This window comes from Malus sylvestris, chromosome 15, assembly GCF_916048215.2.
Source record: "Malus sylvestris chromosome 15, drMalSylv7.2, whole genome shotgun sequence".
Lineage (NCBI taxonomy): Eukaryota > Viridiplantae > Streptophyta > Magnoliopsida > Rosales > Rosaceae > Malus > Malus sylvestris.
Window position 1 is genome coordinate 241,232 of NC_062274.1, and position 19,850 is coordinate 261,081.

Genomic DNA, 19,850 nt, shown 5'->3' on the forward strand with positions numbered 1-19,850 from the left:
TGTCTTAAGCTATTTTTTTTTTCATCTTCCCATGACTTGCGGGTACATTTGCAACTTTAACGTTTTTTCTTAAAATAAAAAAAAAAAATAAAAAACGAAAAGGGTTTGAAAACTTTGAGTTTTAATGATAAGGACAAAATAAAGGGTAAAGTGAATAGTAGCATGATTGACTTTTTAGTGTAAAAATGTGGTTTTTCGTTAAAGTGAACATTATTGGGTGCTTTTCGTTAAAATTCCCATAAAAAAAACCCTCCTCAGATGCACTCTTCGTGTACTAAACAAGAAAATAATAACACTACATCCATGCAAGTTTTGAAAATTACAACGTCATTGTTCAATGTTGATGGTATAAAACCATCAATAATATACAACTAATCATACTTTCACTCCTTCTCAAAATCTTATGGAGAGTTTCTAAATTTTTTTTCTAATACAAGAAATTCTATGAAGTGAAAATTAAATCTCAAAGAATATACGTAAATAAATGTAGACGCTTAAGTTACCTGAACTACAAAAATCTACTTATTTTATTTTGGAATTAAGTCAAATGTCTAAGGTTTTTGAAATTTGTTCATTAAAGAATGAGTTATCCCAAATTTTTTTACTTTGAGTTATCCCAAATTTAACTTGCACTTGGTCTTTTGCCATTTCCTAATTTAATCCAAAATGTGAGGAAGAAAGTTGAAGTCAACAAGAAAATTAGCTTTTAAAATTAAAAAAAAAGGGAAGAATTGTTTTCTTCAAGTCATTTTAGGATTTTGCTTGCTAAAAAAACATAGTCATTTTAAGTTATAAATTCCAACAGATTAGTACACACCTTTCGTTAATAGGAACCGGAACTGGAACCTTACGAAAATTCCCCAAGTTTGCAATTAGGGCTTTTGTATTGTAATTGAAGACCACCGGAACCGGACTTTCCAACGTTGTTGCTTTGCATCAGCCAGTTGAGGCTTGCGATCGCCGTAGGATTGAACGATTATCGGGTATGTAGATTTGCTTTTTGAAGATCAAATGTTTTGTTTGTTTGTTTGTTGGAGTTTGGAAATTATATTCTCAGCATGACATATAGCCCCTGATATTCGGCAATTCGGCATTTGAAGGGTCCAATGCAATTCCCAAATCAATTAAATTTCCAGTCTTATAGGGTTTGACTGCAAAACCCTAAATATTTGTTTGCACGTTCAGATTCAGCTCTGTCGAGCAATAGCATCATCCGGGATTCTATTTCGTATTGCAAAATCAGACAATATCTGTTGTATTGCTTGTCGATTCTGCGAATTATGTACTAGGAAGTTTGATCTTTGATGTTGAAAGGAAAAATGATGTATGATTCTACAGGCAGATACTAAAGGTTGGAAACTTGAGGTTACTTTCTGAACCATTTCGACCAGCATGGAAGATCAGCACTCCAATGAAGGCGCCAGTTCCGGCAATGTTGTTGGGGCCACTTCTGATTCAAATCTTGAGATCAATATTAAGACTTTAGACTCACAGATGTACAGTTTTCAAGTTGATAAAAATGTGAGTTCTAGTCTTTGGTCATGTCTTGCGTAATGCTTACTTATATGGGTTTTAGTTTTGTTATTTTTCATATCTAAACCGTGAGCAAACTGCTAGGAACTACATGTTTGTCCCTGCCTTTATCAAGATATGATCCCTTCAAGATCTTATTTATTTTATATACTGAGATGTTTGTACATATACATTTCTCTTTCAGATGCGAGTTTCACTGTTCAAGGAAAAAATAGCTGATCAAACAGGTGTACCAGTCGGTCAGCAGCGGCTGATTTTCAGGGGAAGGGTGTTAAAAGATGACCATCCTCTTTCTGAGTATCGTATCCTACTATTTCAAACATGTATTGTTTACGTTAGATTTATATAGGAATTCTGGTGCGTGTAGTATGTTCACCCAGGCAGAGTGCTTGAAATTTGAGTAACTGAATTGGATCTCTACCTGTCATCTGTCAGCTGGGTTGGTTAGTTTATTGTGTCGTCACAATACATATACACAAACCTCTTGTATGACATTTCAATTTTTTTAAGCTTTCAAAATTTTAGGTATTACAATAGTTATTGTTGATCCCCCACTTAATTTCTATTGCTATCCCTTAACCTCTTGTAGATTTGGAAAATGGGCACACATTGCACTTAGTTATTAGGCAGCCATCCCAGCCACAACCTTCATCGGGTACAAGTTCTGGCGAGGCACATGTGAATAGTGGTAAATAAGTAATTTGATTTTAGTAGTGTTGGTACTTCTATCTCAGGTTCAGAGTAATTTGTTTTTTGAGCAATGTTGGTGTATAAGCTTCTTGATGTAATTTGGCAGGAAATGATGCTAGTGGTGTTACTCGTGGTCGCATTGGCCAGATATCTCACAGTGTAGTTCTTGGGACATTTAATGTTGGAGATCAAGGTGAAGGCACTGTTCCTGATCTTAGTCGGGTTCGTATTCGCTTCTTGTTGTGTTAAAGTAATGGATTTATATATGTGCGTGTGTGTATATATATTATATATATAAATGGGTGAGGAGCCTTAAAGTTGTACTTCCGGAACCACATTATGCTTTATTCTTTCTTGGTAGCTTATTGGCACGGTTCTGAATTCTATTGGAATTGGCACCCAGGCTACAACTAATGGCACAGGCAACCCACAGTTCACTACTTCGGTGAGCAATGAATGTTTCTTGAAATTACAACCAGATATGTCTAATATCCTAAGTATTTTTCTCACTTGCAATTGTGGTCCAGATAAAATAAATTGAAACTGCTGTAATCTTGTAAAACTAAAGAAAATGTCATAAGTGTTCATGGGCTAACGTTCCTTACGAAAAAAGTATAAATTTCTTTTGTGGTTTTCCTACAGTCAAACACTCCTGGTCAGCCTCGTAATGGAAATGAAACAGAAGGGTCTCATAATGTCAACGGAGGAGGACATCAAGCACAGTCTGGACAGGCATTTCCTACCCAACCATTCCAAACTTTTCCTCAAGCTGTGCAAACTCCTCTTGCAGCTGCAGCATTTCCTATACCTTCATTAAATATGGTATTGTTATGGATTTTTGGGCATGTCTTATAAGTGAATTGGACATGTATGCGACTGCTTAATGTTTTTTATGTTTTCTGTTCAGCCAATTCCACACTCTTTGGATACACTCTCCGAGTTCATGAAGAGAATGGAGCAGGGATTATCACAAAATGGTTAAAAACCAAAAAGTCTTTTACTATACAGTAAGACATAAGGAATAAGCTAAATTTTTCTGGTTTTATTTAGGTTATCAGCCAAATACATCTGCAACCAATACAGGAGACCCACCTAGGGTGAACTTACCTTCCACTGCACAGGGGATGCCCACACCTGAGGCATTGGGGATTGTTCTTCGTCATGTAGAGCGACTACTCAGCAATCATGCTGTTTCTGCGCTATCTGTAAGACTTCTAAATTTATCTTTCCCTATTGATTATGCTGTTTATGCTATTTTTTTTCCAGAGAAACTACCATGGCACCATACACATACAATGATCATTTTCCCTTGAATTAACTGTTTGTCTTGGACTTAAAAAAGTTTTGTATTTTCTCATTTGGGTTGTAGAAGAAGGGTTCCTTTGCATGCTAGAGCATAACGTATCTAAGTTTTGATTGCATTGTATAACAATGCAGTTCAAAGATTTCATGTCTTTTATGATTAAAGGAATTAAAACTTGCCCTTTGATAAGGATACAAACTTTTTGAGACTTGGATTATTAAAGGGCTTGCTTACCACAGTCATTATTCAATCCGCCCAGCTGATCAGTTCAGTTTGGTGGATTGGATCAATTTCAATAGATTCACGTGTAATATAAAGATTGAAGCTATTGTAAAGTGTTTTGCTCATATCATGTACCAAACATAATTCTCAAAGAAAGTTATTGTTTCCATAATTTCAAATGCTTACCAACTCTCATTTATTAAAATGGAAAGCTTTATCCTGATAAAGAGTCATGACCATTTCATCTTTGTTTACTGCTTGTGTTAACTGATTATGAGTTTAATTTTAATTTACTGCAACTTTGTAGCACATTGCAGGACGCTTGGAACAAGATGGAGCGTCTTCTGATCCCTCTGTGAGAGGTCAAATTCAGACAGAATCTATACAATTAGGACTTGCAATGCAACATTTAGGTTCTCTTCTTCTTGAGCTTGGCCGAACGATTTGGACCCTTCGTATGGGGCAGTCTCATGTATGTTCTAGTTTGATCTCAATGTCTTGGTTTAAATCTGTGAATAATAGACTATAGTTGTTTATAATTGTTATGGCAAAAAAATCTACAGGGAGAAGCTGTTGTGAATGCTGGGCCAGCAGTTTACATATCCCCATCAGGACCTAATCCCATAATGGTCCAGGTTTGTTGATGCATTTATTATGAATGTATACATACTATCACATATGGATTAAGCAAGACATGCAAATGAAAACATATAAGTCGAGTGAAAATTATTATTACTGGGGACTAATTTTGATAGTATAGTGGAGAAGCAAAGTATGGCCATTAGTTCAATAAGTGGTTGTTTAACTCGGCGTTTTATCTTTTTGTTGGTATATCCATTTTTTGAGCTTTAGTTAATTTTGGTTTAATTATATTGATTTTGTTTAGATGCCAACCAAGCCCCGCAAATAATGTTTTGTTTGCAGCCTTTCCCTCTTCAAACAAGCTCACTCATTGGTGGTTCTGTACCTCAATCAAACCCTGTGAGTTTTGGTCCTGTTGGGATTGGAAGTGCTCCAAGGAATGTAAACATCCATATACATGCTGGTAAGTAAAATTTATTGCTTACTTGAAGCTTTTACCTTTTATGTATCAATGCGAAACACTTTTTACCATTGAGTACCTCACTTGCACAAATTATTTCCGCAGTTGGTGCTAGGGGTAGTAATGGGGAGGGTATCCCATCTGGTTCTAGGGATTCAGGTGGCCGGGTGCTGCCAGTGAGAAATGTAGTCGGTGCCACTATTCCATCCTCCCAAATTGGTGTTTCAGTATCCAATGCGTCACAACCCGGTTCTGGTGTTTCTGTTTCACAGCAGCCTTCTGGCTCCTCACTTTCCTCCATTGTTGCTGAACTTAACTCACATTTTAGAAGTTTTGTTGGCGATACACAAGCAGAAGACACAGTTCAATCAGGTACCTTGCTGTATGTGCTTTGGCTTCTGTGGATATAGATTGTCATTCTAGTTTTCCTAAGCTATTTTGTTCTGTAATCAGGTCAGGATGTGTCCACTGTTCAGAATCCATCTGTTGAACCGCGTAATTATGCAGGAAGTGAACCTCCAAGTACTGGCTATGTCGATATAGCTGGTGTGTCACTACCTGGTTGCACATCTGAAAGTGAAGGTCAGAAGGTATGTTTCACACATTCTTGGAATTCCCTTCATTTAGGTTGTTTTATATATTTATTTATTATTTCACTGATGTAATCCGATGCCCAACCGTAATGTGTCAAAGTTCGTAATTCTCAGGATTCAGGAAGTGTTAGTACCTTGAAAAACAATTCAATATTCCCAGTTGGAGGTTCTCTAAGCTCTTCAAGTGGCCAAAACACCGTGGTGAGAGAGGATGAGAGGGGAAATGCTCCACAATCCAGTGAGAAGCAGGCTGAGGGTGCGAAATCTGTTCCACTTGGTTTAGGACTCGGAGTTTTGGAGCGTAAGGTATAATAATTTTGCATCTGTTTCATTGATTTCAGAAAAATCTGTTACGAACCAAATTCCCCCCACCACTTTAGTCTTGATATATCAGCAGTTAATTAAAGTATAAATACTTGGCCACAATATGATGGATGTAGTGCTTGGGGAAGCAATTAAGAGTACATACTATGGGTTTGTTTTTTTTCAGGCTCCTACATATTAAAATAAATAAATGCTTTGTAGTCAACTTTCATTTAGATTGTTACTGAAACTGTATCATTGATCCAATCAGAGACAAGCCAGGCAGCCAAAACCGCTGACCAAGAATGGAGATGGTGGAATAACTAGTTTTCCCATCAATCAGAATCAGCAAGTAATAGGTGGCCAGCAAGTTTTGCAGTCCCTTGCATCTTGTAGTTCTGCTGTAAGTAGGATGAATTCAAGTGATGTGCCGGCAAGACAAACAGTGCCTGCTGTTGAGCAGGTCAGAGATGGTAGAACATTGGGAGGGCAAGGTCCTGTTGGCCAAGTTGATATGGGAAGCATGATGTCTCAGGTTCTGCAGAGTCCAGCCCTGAATGGTCTGTTGGCAGGTGTTTCAGACCAAACGGGAGTGGGTTCTCCCGATATATTGAGGAATATGTTACAGAACTTTACACAGAATCCACAGATGAGGAATGCTGTCAATCAGATTGCTGAGCAGGTTGACAGCCAAGATTTGGGAAACTTGTTTGGAGGAGACCAAGGTGGTGGGATTGATATGTCCAGGATGTTCCAACAAATGATGCCCATTGTAACTCGCGCCCTTGGGGCTGGATCAAATCCCGTCCGGCCATCCTCTGCTTTGGTTCCTGAATCTCGTCCACCCCACAGTGAGCGAGGTCTCAGTAGAGATGATAATATCCCTAAGTCTGAGGTGTGTATATGGACTTCAAAACTCGTCTATTCGCCAAAGTCTTGGATCAACATTTTACTTTTCTAGGACAGTGATGGTTTTTGTATTTTTGGCCGTAAAGAGTTATGGTTTGTTTTTTAATTGAGCCATAAATTGCAACTTGTAATAGCTCTTTTTCTTCATGCTCTAGATTAATCTCCAAGAAGTGGTTCAGAGGATTGAGAACCTGAATGCAGCGGGAGATGTTTTTCATGCTCTAGTTGAGAATTCAGTTCAGCTGTCTGGCAGAGGAAGTGGTCCTCAAGAACTTGTGGATGAGTTGTGCAGGGACGAGCATCTCTCCAGTGTATGTGTTGTATGCTTGACGTTTGTGGGAGGAGCTAGTCTTGAGATTAATCCGTACTGTATTTAAACAGTGTGTCTTTTCCACTTGTGCAGGAATATGTTGAAATATTACGCAGGGACGTACGGCGACGGCTTGAGGGTGATTCAGGGAAGGACAAGTGCTAGGCGGGCGGGTGGGTGTTGCTATGGATAGTGGATAGTATGTGGCTTCCAACGGGGAGGATCGTGGGTTTACTTGCGTTTTAGACTTGTCATTTGAAATTTGTTTTACAGATTGATCAGAATGTGGATGTAGAAATTAGGATTGGGGGTTTGGTTTGATTTGCTTGGGATGTACCATTTGGTTCGTTGTTGGAACCAACCAGTTTCATAAATTCTTAATTGATTTCTATTTTAAACCCAAAAATCAGCTGTGAATCTGAGTTAATAGATTAGCTGACAGCTTTTTTAGTTTAATGTCAGTATTTGGTATGGGCTCCTCTAAACTTTTACGATTATTGAATTACGAATTTTAATTTTTCTTGTGAATGTGACATTTGGTTGACGTATAAAAGTTGTTTATGTTTCAATGACGATCATATATGTACTGAGGAATAGTAGCATACCAAAGTGAAGGGCAGCTTCGTAAATATGTACAGATGCCAAAATTGTTCGTGTGTTTTCGAACGTAAAGAAAGAGAGGCGAGCAGAACACAACTATTCTCCCATTCAATATTTGAGTGGCAATCGGAAACAATAACCGGGAACATTCCTCGATCGCTCGCAGCTCCTGAGCTTCCACCAAGTGTCTTCACGTTCAATGGAGTCGTCAGCCGACGGCAAGCCGAAGAAGGCGGGGGGCCGCCAGTGCTGCATCTGTCATGAGAGACGGGCCGCCCTCAAGAGACCCAAAACCCTAGAGCAGGTACTTTCTCCTACTGGTTTGCAGGGAGTAAAACCCTAGAATTGAATTGAATCGGTTATTGTTTGTGAAGATTTGCAGGGAATGTTTCTACGAGGTGTTTGAGGAGGAGATTCATCAGGTCATCGTCGAAAACCAGTTATTTAAGCCTGGTGAGCGCATTGCCCTCGGTGCCTCCGGCGGCAAAGGTAAATTAATTAATCAAGCCGTGCTTCCAGTGCTAGTGAGTGGTGATAAATTATAATGCCGTTTGGATTGTGAAAGTTATGTTATGTGGACCTTTAACTTCTTTCTGCTCATTGCCTTTTGTGTTATTTGCTGCCTTCAGATTCCACTGTCCTCGCTTATGTATTATCCGAATTGAATAGGCGGCACAATTACGGTTTGGATCTCTTCCTCTTGTCAGTCGATGAGGGCATTACTGGCTACAGGGACGATTCTCTTGAAACCGTCAAAAGAAATGAAATCCAGGTTAAGTGAATTTCGACTATGAATTTTCGGTCATGTCTAATGCTTTGTGTTTCTCTCTTTTTAAGCGTTAATTGACTCTCGTTTGGAATCTCTACTTTCAGTATGGATTGCCGCTGAAAATAGTCTCCTACAAGGATTTGTATGGGTGGACCATGGATGAAATAGTAAAGATGATAGGTCTCAAGAACAATTGCACCTTCTGTGGTGTTTTTTGTCGTCAGGTATTTGACTGTCTTGGAAATTGGCTGTTTTTCATTTTCTAGGCATCTTGTATGGATGTGTTTAGACATGAATACGGCGTTCAGATTTTTTGACAATATATGTTATTTCCACAGATACTTATGCTGCTTGTTACTTAGTTATGAATGAATAATTTAAGCACTAAAACTGGTCATTACAACTTTATGCTGATAACAGCTACAAACGCTGGCATTTGTGAGCTTTTTCTTTCTTTAAGCATGGAAGCATGATCGAATTCTATTGGTTGTGAGAGATTATAAGGAACAATTCAACTTAATGGATATATCTATTTACCTCTCAGGCCCTTGATCGTGGTGCTGCACTGTTGAAGGTAGACAAGCTAGCTACTGGACATAATGCAGATGATATTGCTGAAACAGTTCTTTTGAACTTATTAAGAGGTGACATTGCAAGGTAATTCGTAGTTCATCTTCCATCAAGGTTTTTTTTTCCTCAGTTTGTTTGTATGTTGAACTGAATTTATGGTTTTGTTTTGCAGATTAAGTAGATGCACTTCAATTGTCACTGGTGAAGACGGGCCAATTCCAAGATGCAAACCTTTTAAATACACCTATGAGAAGGAGATTGTTATATATCCTTGCTGCTGAAATATTCAATACTCTGATTTTTTTGTTCTCTTCGTTTCATCTCTGTTATTCATCTTAACGTTGAGTTGGAATTCTTTGCAAAGCCTTAACTAATTTTGCACGTATGCATATTTCAAGAGGCTGGATTACTTCTCCACTGAATGTAATTTATCTTTCCTCTCAAGTCTTCCTCGGTTATTTTCCCTCCGCTCAACCACCATTTGCACTATATTTCTATGTTTAATGCTTTTACCATTAGATCTCAGAAGACATTTTTGTGAAATTGCAGGCATTTATTCACCCAATGCATATCGTGGTTTTGCTCGTGAATTCATCAAGGATTTAGAAAGAATCAGGTTAAGTGCCTTGCTGAGAGAATGTTTCACTGGTTGGCGTTGTAGTTTTCAGTTTTCACAAAAAAAAAAACTTATTATATTACATTTTCAGTATGCACATTCTGTACTCCTAGTTTGACGTTTTACTGGACTTCTTTCAACTGAAGACCTAGGGCTATACTTGACCTCATCAAATCAGGGGAAAATTTCAGAATTTCAACTTGTACAAAAATGCCATAACAGGGGACATGTGAACGGTGCGGTTACATTTCCAGCCAGGTAAGTTTGTTACCTTAGTATACGTGACGTGGTTGAGATATCTGAATAATGTTACGCATACTTATTTGCTTTCGTTACTTGGGTAGAGTTTGGTTAGAGAATCTGAACATTTGTTGTTTTATTGTGCAGAAATGGTGCAAGGCTTGTGTTTTGCTAGAGGGGCTGAATAAGGGTTTGCCAAAGCTGGGAATTGGCCGGAGTCGAGGACTTAATAACGATGGGAAGAATGATACGAAGGAAAGAAATGGAACAAAAAGTATTGAAAGCAAGCAATGTGGAAGTTTGGATTTCTGATTAAACCTGCAGGCTATATGGTATAAAATCATGATTGACAATAATGGTAAAGCTAGGTTAGGATATTCTTTGCAAATCTTGTAATGATTTGGTTTTATCGGGTAATTACTTGTTTACGTTTCCTCATCTGTAGCTTAGTTGGCATGTTTACCCTACGGATACGATTAAATTGTATAACTTCCAATTTTGTCACAAGATTTTCATCAATAAAACAAATTAGTTTTCTAGATCGAGTGGGCAATGGAGCATTACTTGTAAGAGAAGTTCCGTTATGATACGGAAAATTTTGAAAATATCAGCTGCCTCACCACACCAGGCTCACCTTCTGATCTCGTTCACAATACTTCGTATAAAGGAACCGACACATGTTATTTTGTTATATGAACGACACATGTTATTTTGTTGTAGGGAACAATATGTTTTTGAACGAACGATAATATCTAAGATCTCTTACTTACAAGTGACAAAAAATATCACTAGACCACCTCTCACTTACAAGTTACGAAAAAGTACCACTAGACCATTGTTATAACTTATAAGTGGCGAAACGACATGTTTAAAGCTTATTCTCACGCACGATGTACGATAAAATGTTAGAATGTGAGAATTCCTATGATCCTCACAAAGAAGATCCGGAGAAAATCCTCGTCCATGTTAGTAATAGAGTGGTGTCATCATAATTGAATTTTTGAGAATTGGTCAGTTAAATTGTAGTGCAGGTAAGGAACTTTTGTAGCCTTCACACTTCCATTCCATTTTTCATGTGAGAGAGAATGAGAGAGATTAGGGATATTAGGTTGTGGGTTGATTGAGATTTGAGACCAATGTTTGTTTGCATATCGTATTACTTTTTGTGGGCCTGAGCCTGACTGACTACATGATTATGAGTCCAACAAAAGTTATAAATCCTTTTTGGAATAAATGTTTTTGTGGAACAGCTGTCTTGTGTTGTTGCGTTACTATACTACTAGTCTTGATTTGGTGTTTTTTTGTGGTTGTATGGTTTGAAACTTTGAGTTCAACATGCCCACTGATCACTGTTAATGGGACCCCCAGCAAAGCAAACAAACATATTTCAATTAAATTTTTGGGTTTAGGGCCGCATTTGAAAACGAATTTATAAAATGCGTACGCATGTTTTACGTCGGGGAGTTGCCGTGTTGTGAGCTTTGTGGCGTGGATCCTAAATTTGCTATTTTATTTTGTTTTATCAATAAATTTGCTACTTCAACTATTCTTCTTGTATTGCGGGAAATAAAGAATGAACGCATGGGCGATCAACTAGCTTCCTATATGATAGGAATTCTGATTTTAGGTATTAGGTTATGAATTTTAATGTACAACTCGCACTTGTTATTTTATCTTTGGTTGGACTTTCTTGCATGTTTATTTATGCTATGACAATATAAATCAATAAACAGTAACTTAATTGGTAGTTAGTTAGAAAATGGTTATTCAAATACGAAAGTTATGTTACTACGGTTATCCACTCATTTTGAAAGCAAAAAAAACTCACAGAGGCAAATGTTGTGAACTTGAGCTACAACATTTTGGGACATTCTAGGAGCAAAAAGAGGGTAAAATGTGGTTGAAATAAAAGGCCGGTATAGTGTCATTCCATTCTCACGCGACGTGAATGTAGCTGGCAAACAAAAAAGTCTGAATTCAGTTAACTTGAAAAATAAAGACTTGCCAAATTTCACATGCTTGCTTTTAGTCCACGGATATTCTATTACCATACTCCATTTATGTCAAAATAACTAGAAAAAAAAGAAGAAAGAAACGTGAACAAAGTGACTTTTTGGTGGACATTCAAATTATGTATAACAACTGCACTAACATACTAAAGTAATTTGGAATAAGAACAATTAATTATGACATTATGTGGTTTAAAAAATACGATCTAAAAAAAAAGACCATATTTTGATTTATAAAATTTAATTTATAAATTAATCTATCAAGCATTACTCATACAAAAGATGTGTACCAATGTGTAAATCATGACATACAAAAGATGCCGCTATATCTGTTGAAAATTACAATTATAGAATGTAGAGGTAACGTTTGAGATTCACGAGAGCATTGACCGTAGGGATGGCAACGGTTCGGTTTGGGGACAGAAATGTTATATCCATCCCCATAATCACGAAAATTAATCATATTCATAACCACAAATTAACCATCGGGGATTATCTATAACCATATCCACCGGGTAAATCCGTTATCAGTTATATCCATTTTCGTCAAAAAAAAACAAATTATATTCATCCAATTCACGCATTGTAAATTTTAGTAGATACTAATTTCGTCATTAAATAGCAACATCCAATTACAAAAAACATAACAATATATTTGAAGTTGTTCGTGATAACATGCACCAATTTCTTGACAGTGAGACTCTTGAAGAGAGATGAATCTGATAAACTTGTAACATTTGATAATTGATATATAAAACGATTCAATGAATTAATTTGGTTCAGTATAACAATAAGAGTATTGAATTGATGAGGTTGTTGGTATGCCCCAGCCCATGCATGATGTTTGGTGCATAATAAATATAGTATATGGTTTGATGCATGCATAATGAATTAGTATAGGGAGGGTTCGGTAAATTGAATAAAATTATATTATATTCGGGTCAGATTCGGGAACAGATATGGATTAAGGACCCTTATAATCATATCCAAAACCATAACCGAATAAAATTCACAATTTTTCCCCATATCCATACCATACCCGAATTTTCATATCCAAATCCAATATATTCGGATTGTTATCGGGTTTAACGGTTAGACTTGTCATCTCTAATTGACCGTGATATATGCTTTTTTTAATTATTTTAAAGTGAAGTTTTGGTTTGGATTAGGCATTAATTATTAAATTAAAAGTATATGGCCAATGGCAAATCAGAGTTGAGTGGAAAATGGTTGAGTTGACTAATGAGTGATGAGGGATGGGTGAGTGAGGAGGAGAGATTTTTTAATCTGATCGTCACACGAAGTGTTACATCACGTGTCTTTATATAAATGATGAGATATGTGTGTTAAAAAGTTAATAACTTAAAAAATAAAAATTTTCACTACTTACATAAAAACACGTCCACCGTATTCCCGTCACAACTAAAATGAGGACAAAACAGGGCCCCGCTTTGTTAAAAAGCCATCACATTTTCTCACATGCATTCTCTTGGTCCTGGATGGCGCGGAAGCGAAACCCCCAATCCCCACCGCCTCACCTCCAGACACACACAGTCGCAAGTACAAACACCCACCTAACCCAACCCATGTGGCAGACACACACTTCACACTCCCAATTTGTTCACTTCATAATTCAAATTTAATTATGGATAACAGCCACACATTATGTGTGTACTTATTACTTAAATATATAACAAATTTTTAAAAATTATAATCTAAATGGAGTTTTAATTGAATGTAAATTACGATATAAAAAAGGGAAAATTAGGAAGTGAGAGGGTGAAGTTGGAGGAGTAAAATTATAGTTACACGAGGTGATGCAAGCAATTTTTATTTTTTTAATGTAAATGTTTAAATGCTCATGCTTGTAGATAAAATTTTGAAAATTAAAGACATGGAAGTTGATGATTAATTTATTATTTAAGCATTAATAAACATGTTCATTTTTATTGGTGACACGTCATTGAATTTACAAATTTAGTTTCTTCAACATTATCCTTTTTCTTATGGTAATGCGAGAGAGGTTAAATTTGGAGACTAAATTTTGTAAGTTAAATGATATAGAAGTTAATAATTAAATTATTACTTAAGTATTGATTAACATGCTTATTTCTTAATGATGACATATTATTTAGTTTACAAATTTAGTATACTGATTTAATCACTTTAGCATTACTTTTTTTAAAAATATTTTATTACAATTACGTACGGAAGACTAATAATATTTGTATTGATTTTAGTAGATAAAGAGGATGTTATATTAACTAATTAATAGGTATGCAAACAGAAACCACCACCGACACCCACCGTTATTTAATTTTATTGCCACTTCTTTTCAATATAAATTATACTATATAATTTTCAGGGGAAAAAAAAAAGGAACTTTAACGAAAAACATTCGGTACTGTTCACTTTAACGAAAAACCACATTTTTATATTAAAATTTTTATACTAAAAAGTCAATCCTGGTACTATTCACTTTACCTTTTATTTTGTCCTTATCATTAAAACTCAAAGTTTTCGAACTATTTTCATTAGTTTTTCTAAAAAAAAAAAAGATTATGCTTTTATTAGTTTTCCCTTATTATTCCAATATCAACCCATCCCATGTCACCCGTGGTTGTCTGTACCGCACTTAAATATATAGGTGTCATTCCTCCTCCTCCTTCTCCTCCTTCTCCTCCTCCTCAAGGCCTCATCGATTATGTCATAATCCATTCACTCCTTCCCTTTCCCTCACTTCTCTTTTGAAAGTCACTCTCCACAGCTCTCCTTTTCCCTTATTATTCCAATATCAACCCATCCCAACACCTCCAAAATCTCTCCGTCAGTCATTAGCTTAATCACGTAGTCGTACGCATAACTAAAATGCCGCTAAACGGAGCGGAAGGTGCCATCTGGGCACTACTATGTCTCGCCGCTCTCTTCTCCATAGCCGTCGCTGAAGATCCCTACAGATTCTTCGAATGGAATGTCACTTACGGCGACATTTACCCTCTCGGTGTTCGCCAAAAGGTTTCTCATCCAAATCTAATTATCTTTTAATCAATTTGTGGCATTGTTTAATACGTTGACTCAAATCAGTGTCTGATTCCTCCGATCTGATTGAAATGAAAATGAATGGGATTCCGATCTGTTGAATTTAATCTCAGGGAATACTGATAAATGGACAGTTCCCGGGGCCAGACATCCACTCCGTCACCAATGACAATCTCATCATCAACGTCTTCAACAGCTTGGACGAGCCGTTCCTCCTCTCCTGGTAACACACAGCACACACACTCTCTCTCTCTGCTCTGGCTCTCTGATTAGTTACCAAGTTAGTGCAAAGATTATATACCAAATCAAATTTTTATTAATGATTTGTAATACATATGAAGTAAAACCTAAGAGACAAGATTTCCCTCTTCATTTTTTAAGCCTTTGATTAGAGTGCGGGGTTAGTGCAACTGCGCACGTACACCCCAGGCTCAGACCGACGCCTTTGTTGGTTTCCACATTATTATCTATCTTTCTTTTTTATTTATATTTTACCTTTGAGTTTAGATCTGGGTAATTGGGGAATGTTTTGTTAATTGTTGTTATTGGAGGGAAGGCATGGAAGGAAGAATTCAATTAGATCTGGTTCGTTATCAATACAATAATGGTAGTAATCTGGTACTAGTGACTTCTCACCAGCTCAGCTTTCTATATCTAGAAACTAGAAAACGACTCGATTCCTCTGCGGCTGAGCTTAATCATTTGATTCTTGTTAATCAACCTACTCTTATTTTGATTTCTCATGTGTTTTATTTTCCTACCATTACTCATTAGTAGAATGAGTAATTACTAGATACAAGCGCTATATGGTGGTGAATCCATACATATAAATTGCTCTTTATTTTTTTTGTTGAGTTTCTTAATAAAATATGCTACGATTTTATAAGTTTGTTGCCTTACTTGTAATTGACATAAGGAACAAGAAAAAAAATAAATCCAGTAAATTAATTAATTCTTGTGAAAGGGTGCAGGAGGTTATTTAACTAATTAATTGTTTATTTAATTTTGTTAATTATCCTATTTGTAAAAACAGGAACGGAATCCAACAAAGAAGGAATTCATTTGAGGACGGAGTGTATGGAACAACCTGCCCAATTCCACCGGGGAAGAACTTCACCTACATTCTCCAAGTCAAGGACCAAATCGGAAGTTTCTACTACTTCCCATCTCTCGCCTTCCACAAGGCTGCCGGCGGCTTCGGAGGCATCCGAATTCTTAGCAGGCCCAGAATTCCCGTCCCTTTCCCCGATCCTGCCGGTGATTACACTGTTCTTATTGGTGATTGGTACAAGGCTAATCACACGGTAAATCCTATATTTCCACTTCTTTTTACTTCTTCAACTAAAATCAAACACATTAATTCTTCCGTGTTCCTAGTTGCATACATTTGCCCGCGTTTTTTTTTTATGTTTGATCCGAATTGTCGCGCATTTTGGAAAGAACGAAAACAAACAAAAACCATAAAGCGCTTACGAAGATAGAGCATGTAACCGATTACTTTTCAGTCTATTATTCTAGACAGCTGGAGCTGTTTGACATCTGTGATCCTATGTCGGTAAAACCTTTTGCGTTTTTATTCCATTCGAAAGCAATTTGTAATCCAATTTTGTCTAAAAGGAAAACTAGGAATGGTTTTTGAATTACAAGTTATTAAGTTTTGGTTGAACTAAGTATCGGTGAGTATTGATGTTCATGAAATTGTCACAATATGGGGAACGATCATTTCTAACAATAACATTAAAATTTTCATTCACAATAACAAATTTAGGCAGATAAGACATCAGCCGGATAAGATCCGAGTTCTAAGTTATAACGGTGTTACTCAAAAAACCAGCTCTCAACATAATGACAATTGGATTAGAGACCAAAATTGTAACTAGGACTAAATTTTAGATCTAACGCACCAATTTTCTTTTTCATTTTTATTATTGAAATTGCGGTAACCCTTATTGGTGTGCGAGACTGGGGATAATTGTGTGTGTGTGTGTGGGGGCCCACGAACGCAGTGTTGAGCACGTCACCGTCTTTATCTGCCCACTCCAAATGGCCCATTTGGTGACCCAGTTTTGTCTTAATGTTATATAACTTGTAGCCCCTTGATTTGTTCTTGTGTGGGTCACTCGCATTATCTCCCTGACATGTGACCCAAGCTAATAATTCCAAACAGTACATCTCTGAAACCATATCTCAGTAGCCAGAAGAACCGTTCTGGCTAGAACAATTCTTCGCTGCTGTAAACTCAGCACGAAGTCCTGCACGCAAGTGACGTGGCACTTTCAGAAACAACACGTGTGGGGTTTTGTTTTTTCCTCCCAAAAACCTCTTATCTTTGGTAAGGTTCCTCTTTCTTGACTGATTCCTTGTCTGCATCTTTCCTTCCCTGTTCACCGTCTTCTATTTTCTCCTCTCTCTATCCAACAATTCTCCCACTATCTATTGAAGAAAGATCTAGAGCTTCATGATGGCTGCAAATCCTGAAATATATTTGCATCCTACTAATTTTGAACAGAAAAAAAATTGGAAATTCCATATTTTCATTTTTCTCTCCTCCCTCCCCCTGTATCTCTCTTTCTCTCTCCCAATTTCTCCATTGCAAAGCTTCATGCTTTATGCTTTATCTTTCACTCTTTCTGGCCCTTCCAGTCGGCAACCCCCACTCAACACACCATCTGTTCAGGCTACCCTCTTGTCAACCATCATCCCCCACCACCATAGCCTAACGTTCCTCACAACGCAAATGGAATCTAAGGAGCTGGAGAGGAAGAGAGAAAAAGGTGCTCTGTTTTACTTGGGTTAAATAACTAAACCAGGGTTGTAAAAGATTTTGGAGGGAAAAAAAAAAACCCCCACACGTGTTGCTCTGTGAAGGTGCCGCGTCACTTTTGTGCAGGACTTCCTGCTGCGTTTACAGCAGCGAAGTATTGTTTTAGCCAGAACGTACCAAATATTTTTGTTGTAGGTGTCGCCACCGTCGTATACAACTGGAAAAAGGAACACTTCCTCCCTATAACGACCTCTTTGTTTTGATACAAGCTAATATTTTACATTATATTATTTAAATTGCAAAAAAAACAGAATCCAGCTTATCAGCTCAGTTAATGTAACTACATTCACGTCTACCTGGAGAACAACTTTGATTAGTTTTGATTGCTTTGTTAATTTATCGGTGTTGATTATTTTATTTGTCTTGTACAGACCTTGAAGGCTCATCTGGACCGTGGTAAGAAGCTACCTTTCCCTGATGGAATCCTTATCAACGGCCGCGGTCCTGGTGGATTCTCTCTTAATTTTGAGCAAGGTGTGCCTTCACAATTAATGTCGATATCAACTTTTACAATCACAATCATCCTACATTTATCTTCATTAGATTGTTAATGGTGTATATGTATTATGTATCTCATTGCAGGAAAAACATACAGGCTCAGAATTTCAAACATTGGGTTGCAAAATTCCCTCAACTTCCGCATTCAAAACCACAAAATGAAGCTGGTAGAAGTGGAGGGAACACACACCCTCCAAACCACCTACTCATCCCTTGATGTACACGTTGGCCAATCCTACTCGGTTCTTGTAACAGCTGATCAGCCCGGACAAGACTACTACCTTGTAGCTTCCTCTCGTTTCACCTCTCCAATCCTCACCACAACCGGCATTGTTCATTACGCCAACTCTGCTGGCAAAGTCTCTGGCCCACCCCCTGGTGGACCTACCATCCAAGTCGACTGGTCTTTGAACCAAGCCCGCTCTATCAGGTACTTTCTCGTTTCATACCATTTCTACCAAATTGGACTAATGTCCTGACCACTGTCCATTACGCATGCATGTTATTTCAGGACCAATCTTACAGCAAGTGGACCGAGGCCAAACCCACAGGGCTCGTACCACTATGGACTGATCAATTTAACCAAAACTTATGTGCTACAAAATTCCGCTGGTCAAGTGAACGGTAAGCAAAGATATGGGGTGAACAGCGTGTCGTTTGTTCCAGCAGACACTCCCTTGAAGCTCGCGGACTACTTCAAAATTGGAGGAGTTTTCCGTGTTGGAAGCATCTCCGACAGGCCTACTGGTGGGGGATTGTACCTTGACACCTCAGTATTGGGTGCTGATTATAGAGCATTCGTCGAGATTGTGTTCCAAAACAACGAAGATATAATTCAGAGCTGGCATCTCGATGGTTACTCTTTCTTTGTTGTTGGGTAAGCATACCCTCAGTTCCATGTGCTCAATTTAATCCAGTCTTTTCTTGATAGGTAATTCAAAATTGCTTGTCAAATATTTGCAGTATGGATGGAGGGCAGTGGACAACTGCTAGCAGGAATGCGTATAATCTCAGAGATGCGGTTTCACGTTGCACCACTCAGGTACGTAATTACTCCTTGATACTTGTGCATTTGATGCTCACATTCTAACTACACAATGGGGAGAAAAACAGTAACATACGTGTATATATGTGGTTGATTTATAGATTACTGTGAATGCAGGTGTATCCCAAGTCGTGGACGGCTATATACATTCCGCTAGATAATGTGGGAATGTGGAACTTGAGGACAGAGTTTTGGGCACGACAGTACCTTGGGCAACAGTTATATCTGCGTGTTTATACTCCATCCACTTCAATTAGGGATGAATACCCTATTCCAAGGAATGCGCGGCTATGTGGCAGAGCAAGCGGCCGGCGCACACGACCCCTCTAAGCTCTAAACTAGGGGCTACGCCAGCAAAGTAGGAGTGAGTGAAGGGCCTCTACGATGGAGTTTTAGCTTTAGCTGATTGAGATAGAACAAGTCAACTCCACTGTTGCTTCAAATTTGATTTTTCAGGGGTGCTGTTTGATTACGATATATAAATTTATGTCGCATGATCGCAACTGTCAAAGACCTCAGCTCGAGGTCGCATTAATTCTTTCCTATAACAGATTGATTGTATACCTTTTGTTATTGTACCAGGTTTTCGTCTGCCTAATTAGTAATTATGATCAGGTTGGGTGACCCTCCTGTTCTCAACTTGTTTCTCAATCATCTCCACTCTCTGGTTTTTTGTTAGCATATTATATATACCTTTGCTACATTCCCCCTTAAATTATCCATTTTGTCTCAATT

General features: G+C 37.7%; 3 protein-coding genes across 7 annotated transcripts; all 3 read left to right on the forward strand.

The window, feature by feature from the left end:
- Window positions 1-748: 748 nt before the first annotated feature.
- Window positions 749-7,376, forward strand: LOC126603722 (ubiquitin-like domain-containing protein CIP73). Of its 3 annotated transcripts, none has more exons than XM_050270668.1 (18): window positions 749-983; window positions 1,339-1,521; window positions 1,718-1,835; window positions 2,123-2,221; window positions 2,330-2,445; window positions 2,627-2,668; window positions 2,866-3,045; window positions 3,131-3,200; window positions 3,274-3,428; window positions 4,056-4,220; window positions 4,312-4,383; window positions 4,673-4,793; window positions 4,896-5,162; window positions 5,244-5,380; window positions 5,498-5,689; window positions 5,958-6,581; window positions 6,751-6,906; window positions 6,999-7,376. In XM_050270668.1, the coding sequence occupies exons 2-18, from the start codon at window positions 1,393-1,395 to the stop codon at window positions 7,068-7,070; spliced, it is 2,715 nt and encodes a 904-aa protein (XP_050126625.1). In that variant the 5' UTR covers window positions 749-983; window positions 1,339-1,392; the 3' UTR covers window positions 7,071-7,376. The 3 variants fall into 3 exon arrangements, with proteins under 3 accessions (XP_050126625.1, XP_050126623.1, XP_050126624.1); XM_050270666.1 differs by having other exon boundaries at window positions 750-983; window positions 2,585-2,668; XM_050270667.1 differs by having other exon boundaries at window positions 750-983; window positions 1,343-1,521; window positions 2,585-2,668.
- A 122-nt stretch (window positions 7,377-7,498) lies between these two features.
- On the forward strand, window positions 7,499-10,239 carry LOC126603723 (cytoplasmic tRNA 2-thiolation protein 1-like). Of its 3 annotated transcripts, none has more exons than XR_007616359.1 (10): window positions 7,499-7,809; window positions 7,880-7,994; window positions 8,135-8,277; window positions 8,379-8,498; window positions 8,819-8,931; window positions 9,017-9,109; window positions 9,227-9,267; window positions 9,394-9,460; window positions 9,552-9,718; window positions 9,848-10,239. XR_007616359.1 is itself a non-coding variant. In XM_050270669.1 (10 exons), exons 1-9 carry the CDS (start codon window positions 7,705-7,707, stop codon window positions 9,677-9,679), a joined length of 870 nt encoding a protein of 289 aa, XP_050126626.1. In that variant the 5' UTR covers window positions 7,499-7,704; the 3' UTR covers window positions 9,680-9,718; window positions 9,848-10,239. The 3 variants fall into 3 exon arrangements, 1 of the variants encoding a protein (XP_050126626.1); XM_050270669.1 differs by having other exon boundaries at window positions 9,607-9,718; XR_007616358.1 differs by having other exon boundaries at window positions 9,394-9,718.
- A 4,102-nt stretch (window positions 10,240-14,341) lies between these two features.
- LOC126603816 (L-ascorbate oxidase homolog) lies at window positions 14,342-19,766 on the forward strand. Its single transcript, XM_050270775.1, has 8 exons — window positions 14,342-14,724; window positions 14,862-14,971; window positions 15,782-16,052; window positions 17,944-18,046; window positions 18,155-18,500; window positions 18,582-18,947; window positions 19,034-19,112; window positions 19,233-19,766. The coding sequence occupies exons 1-8, from the start codon at window positions 14,578-14,580 to the stop codon at window positions 19,443-19,445; spliced, it is 1,635 nt and encodes a 544-aa protein (XP_050126732.1). The 5' UTR covers window positions 14,342-14,577; the 3' UTR covers window positions 19,446-19,766.
- The last annotated feature ends 84 nt before the right edge of the window (window positions 19,767-19,850 follow it).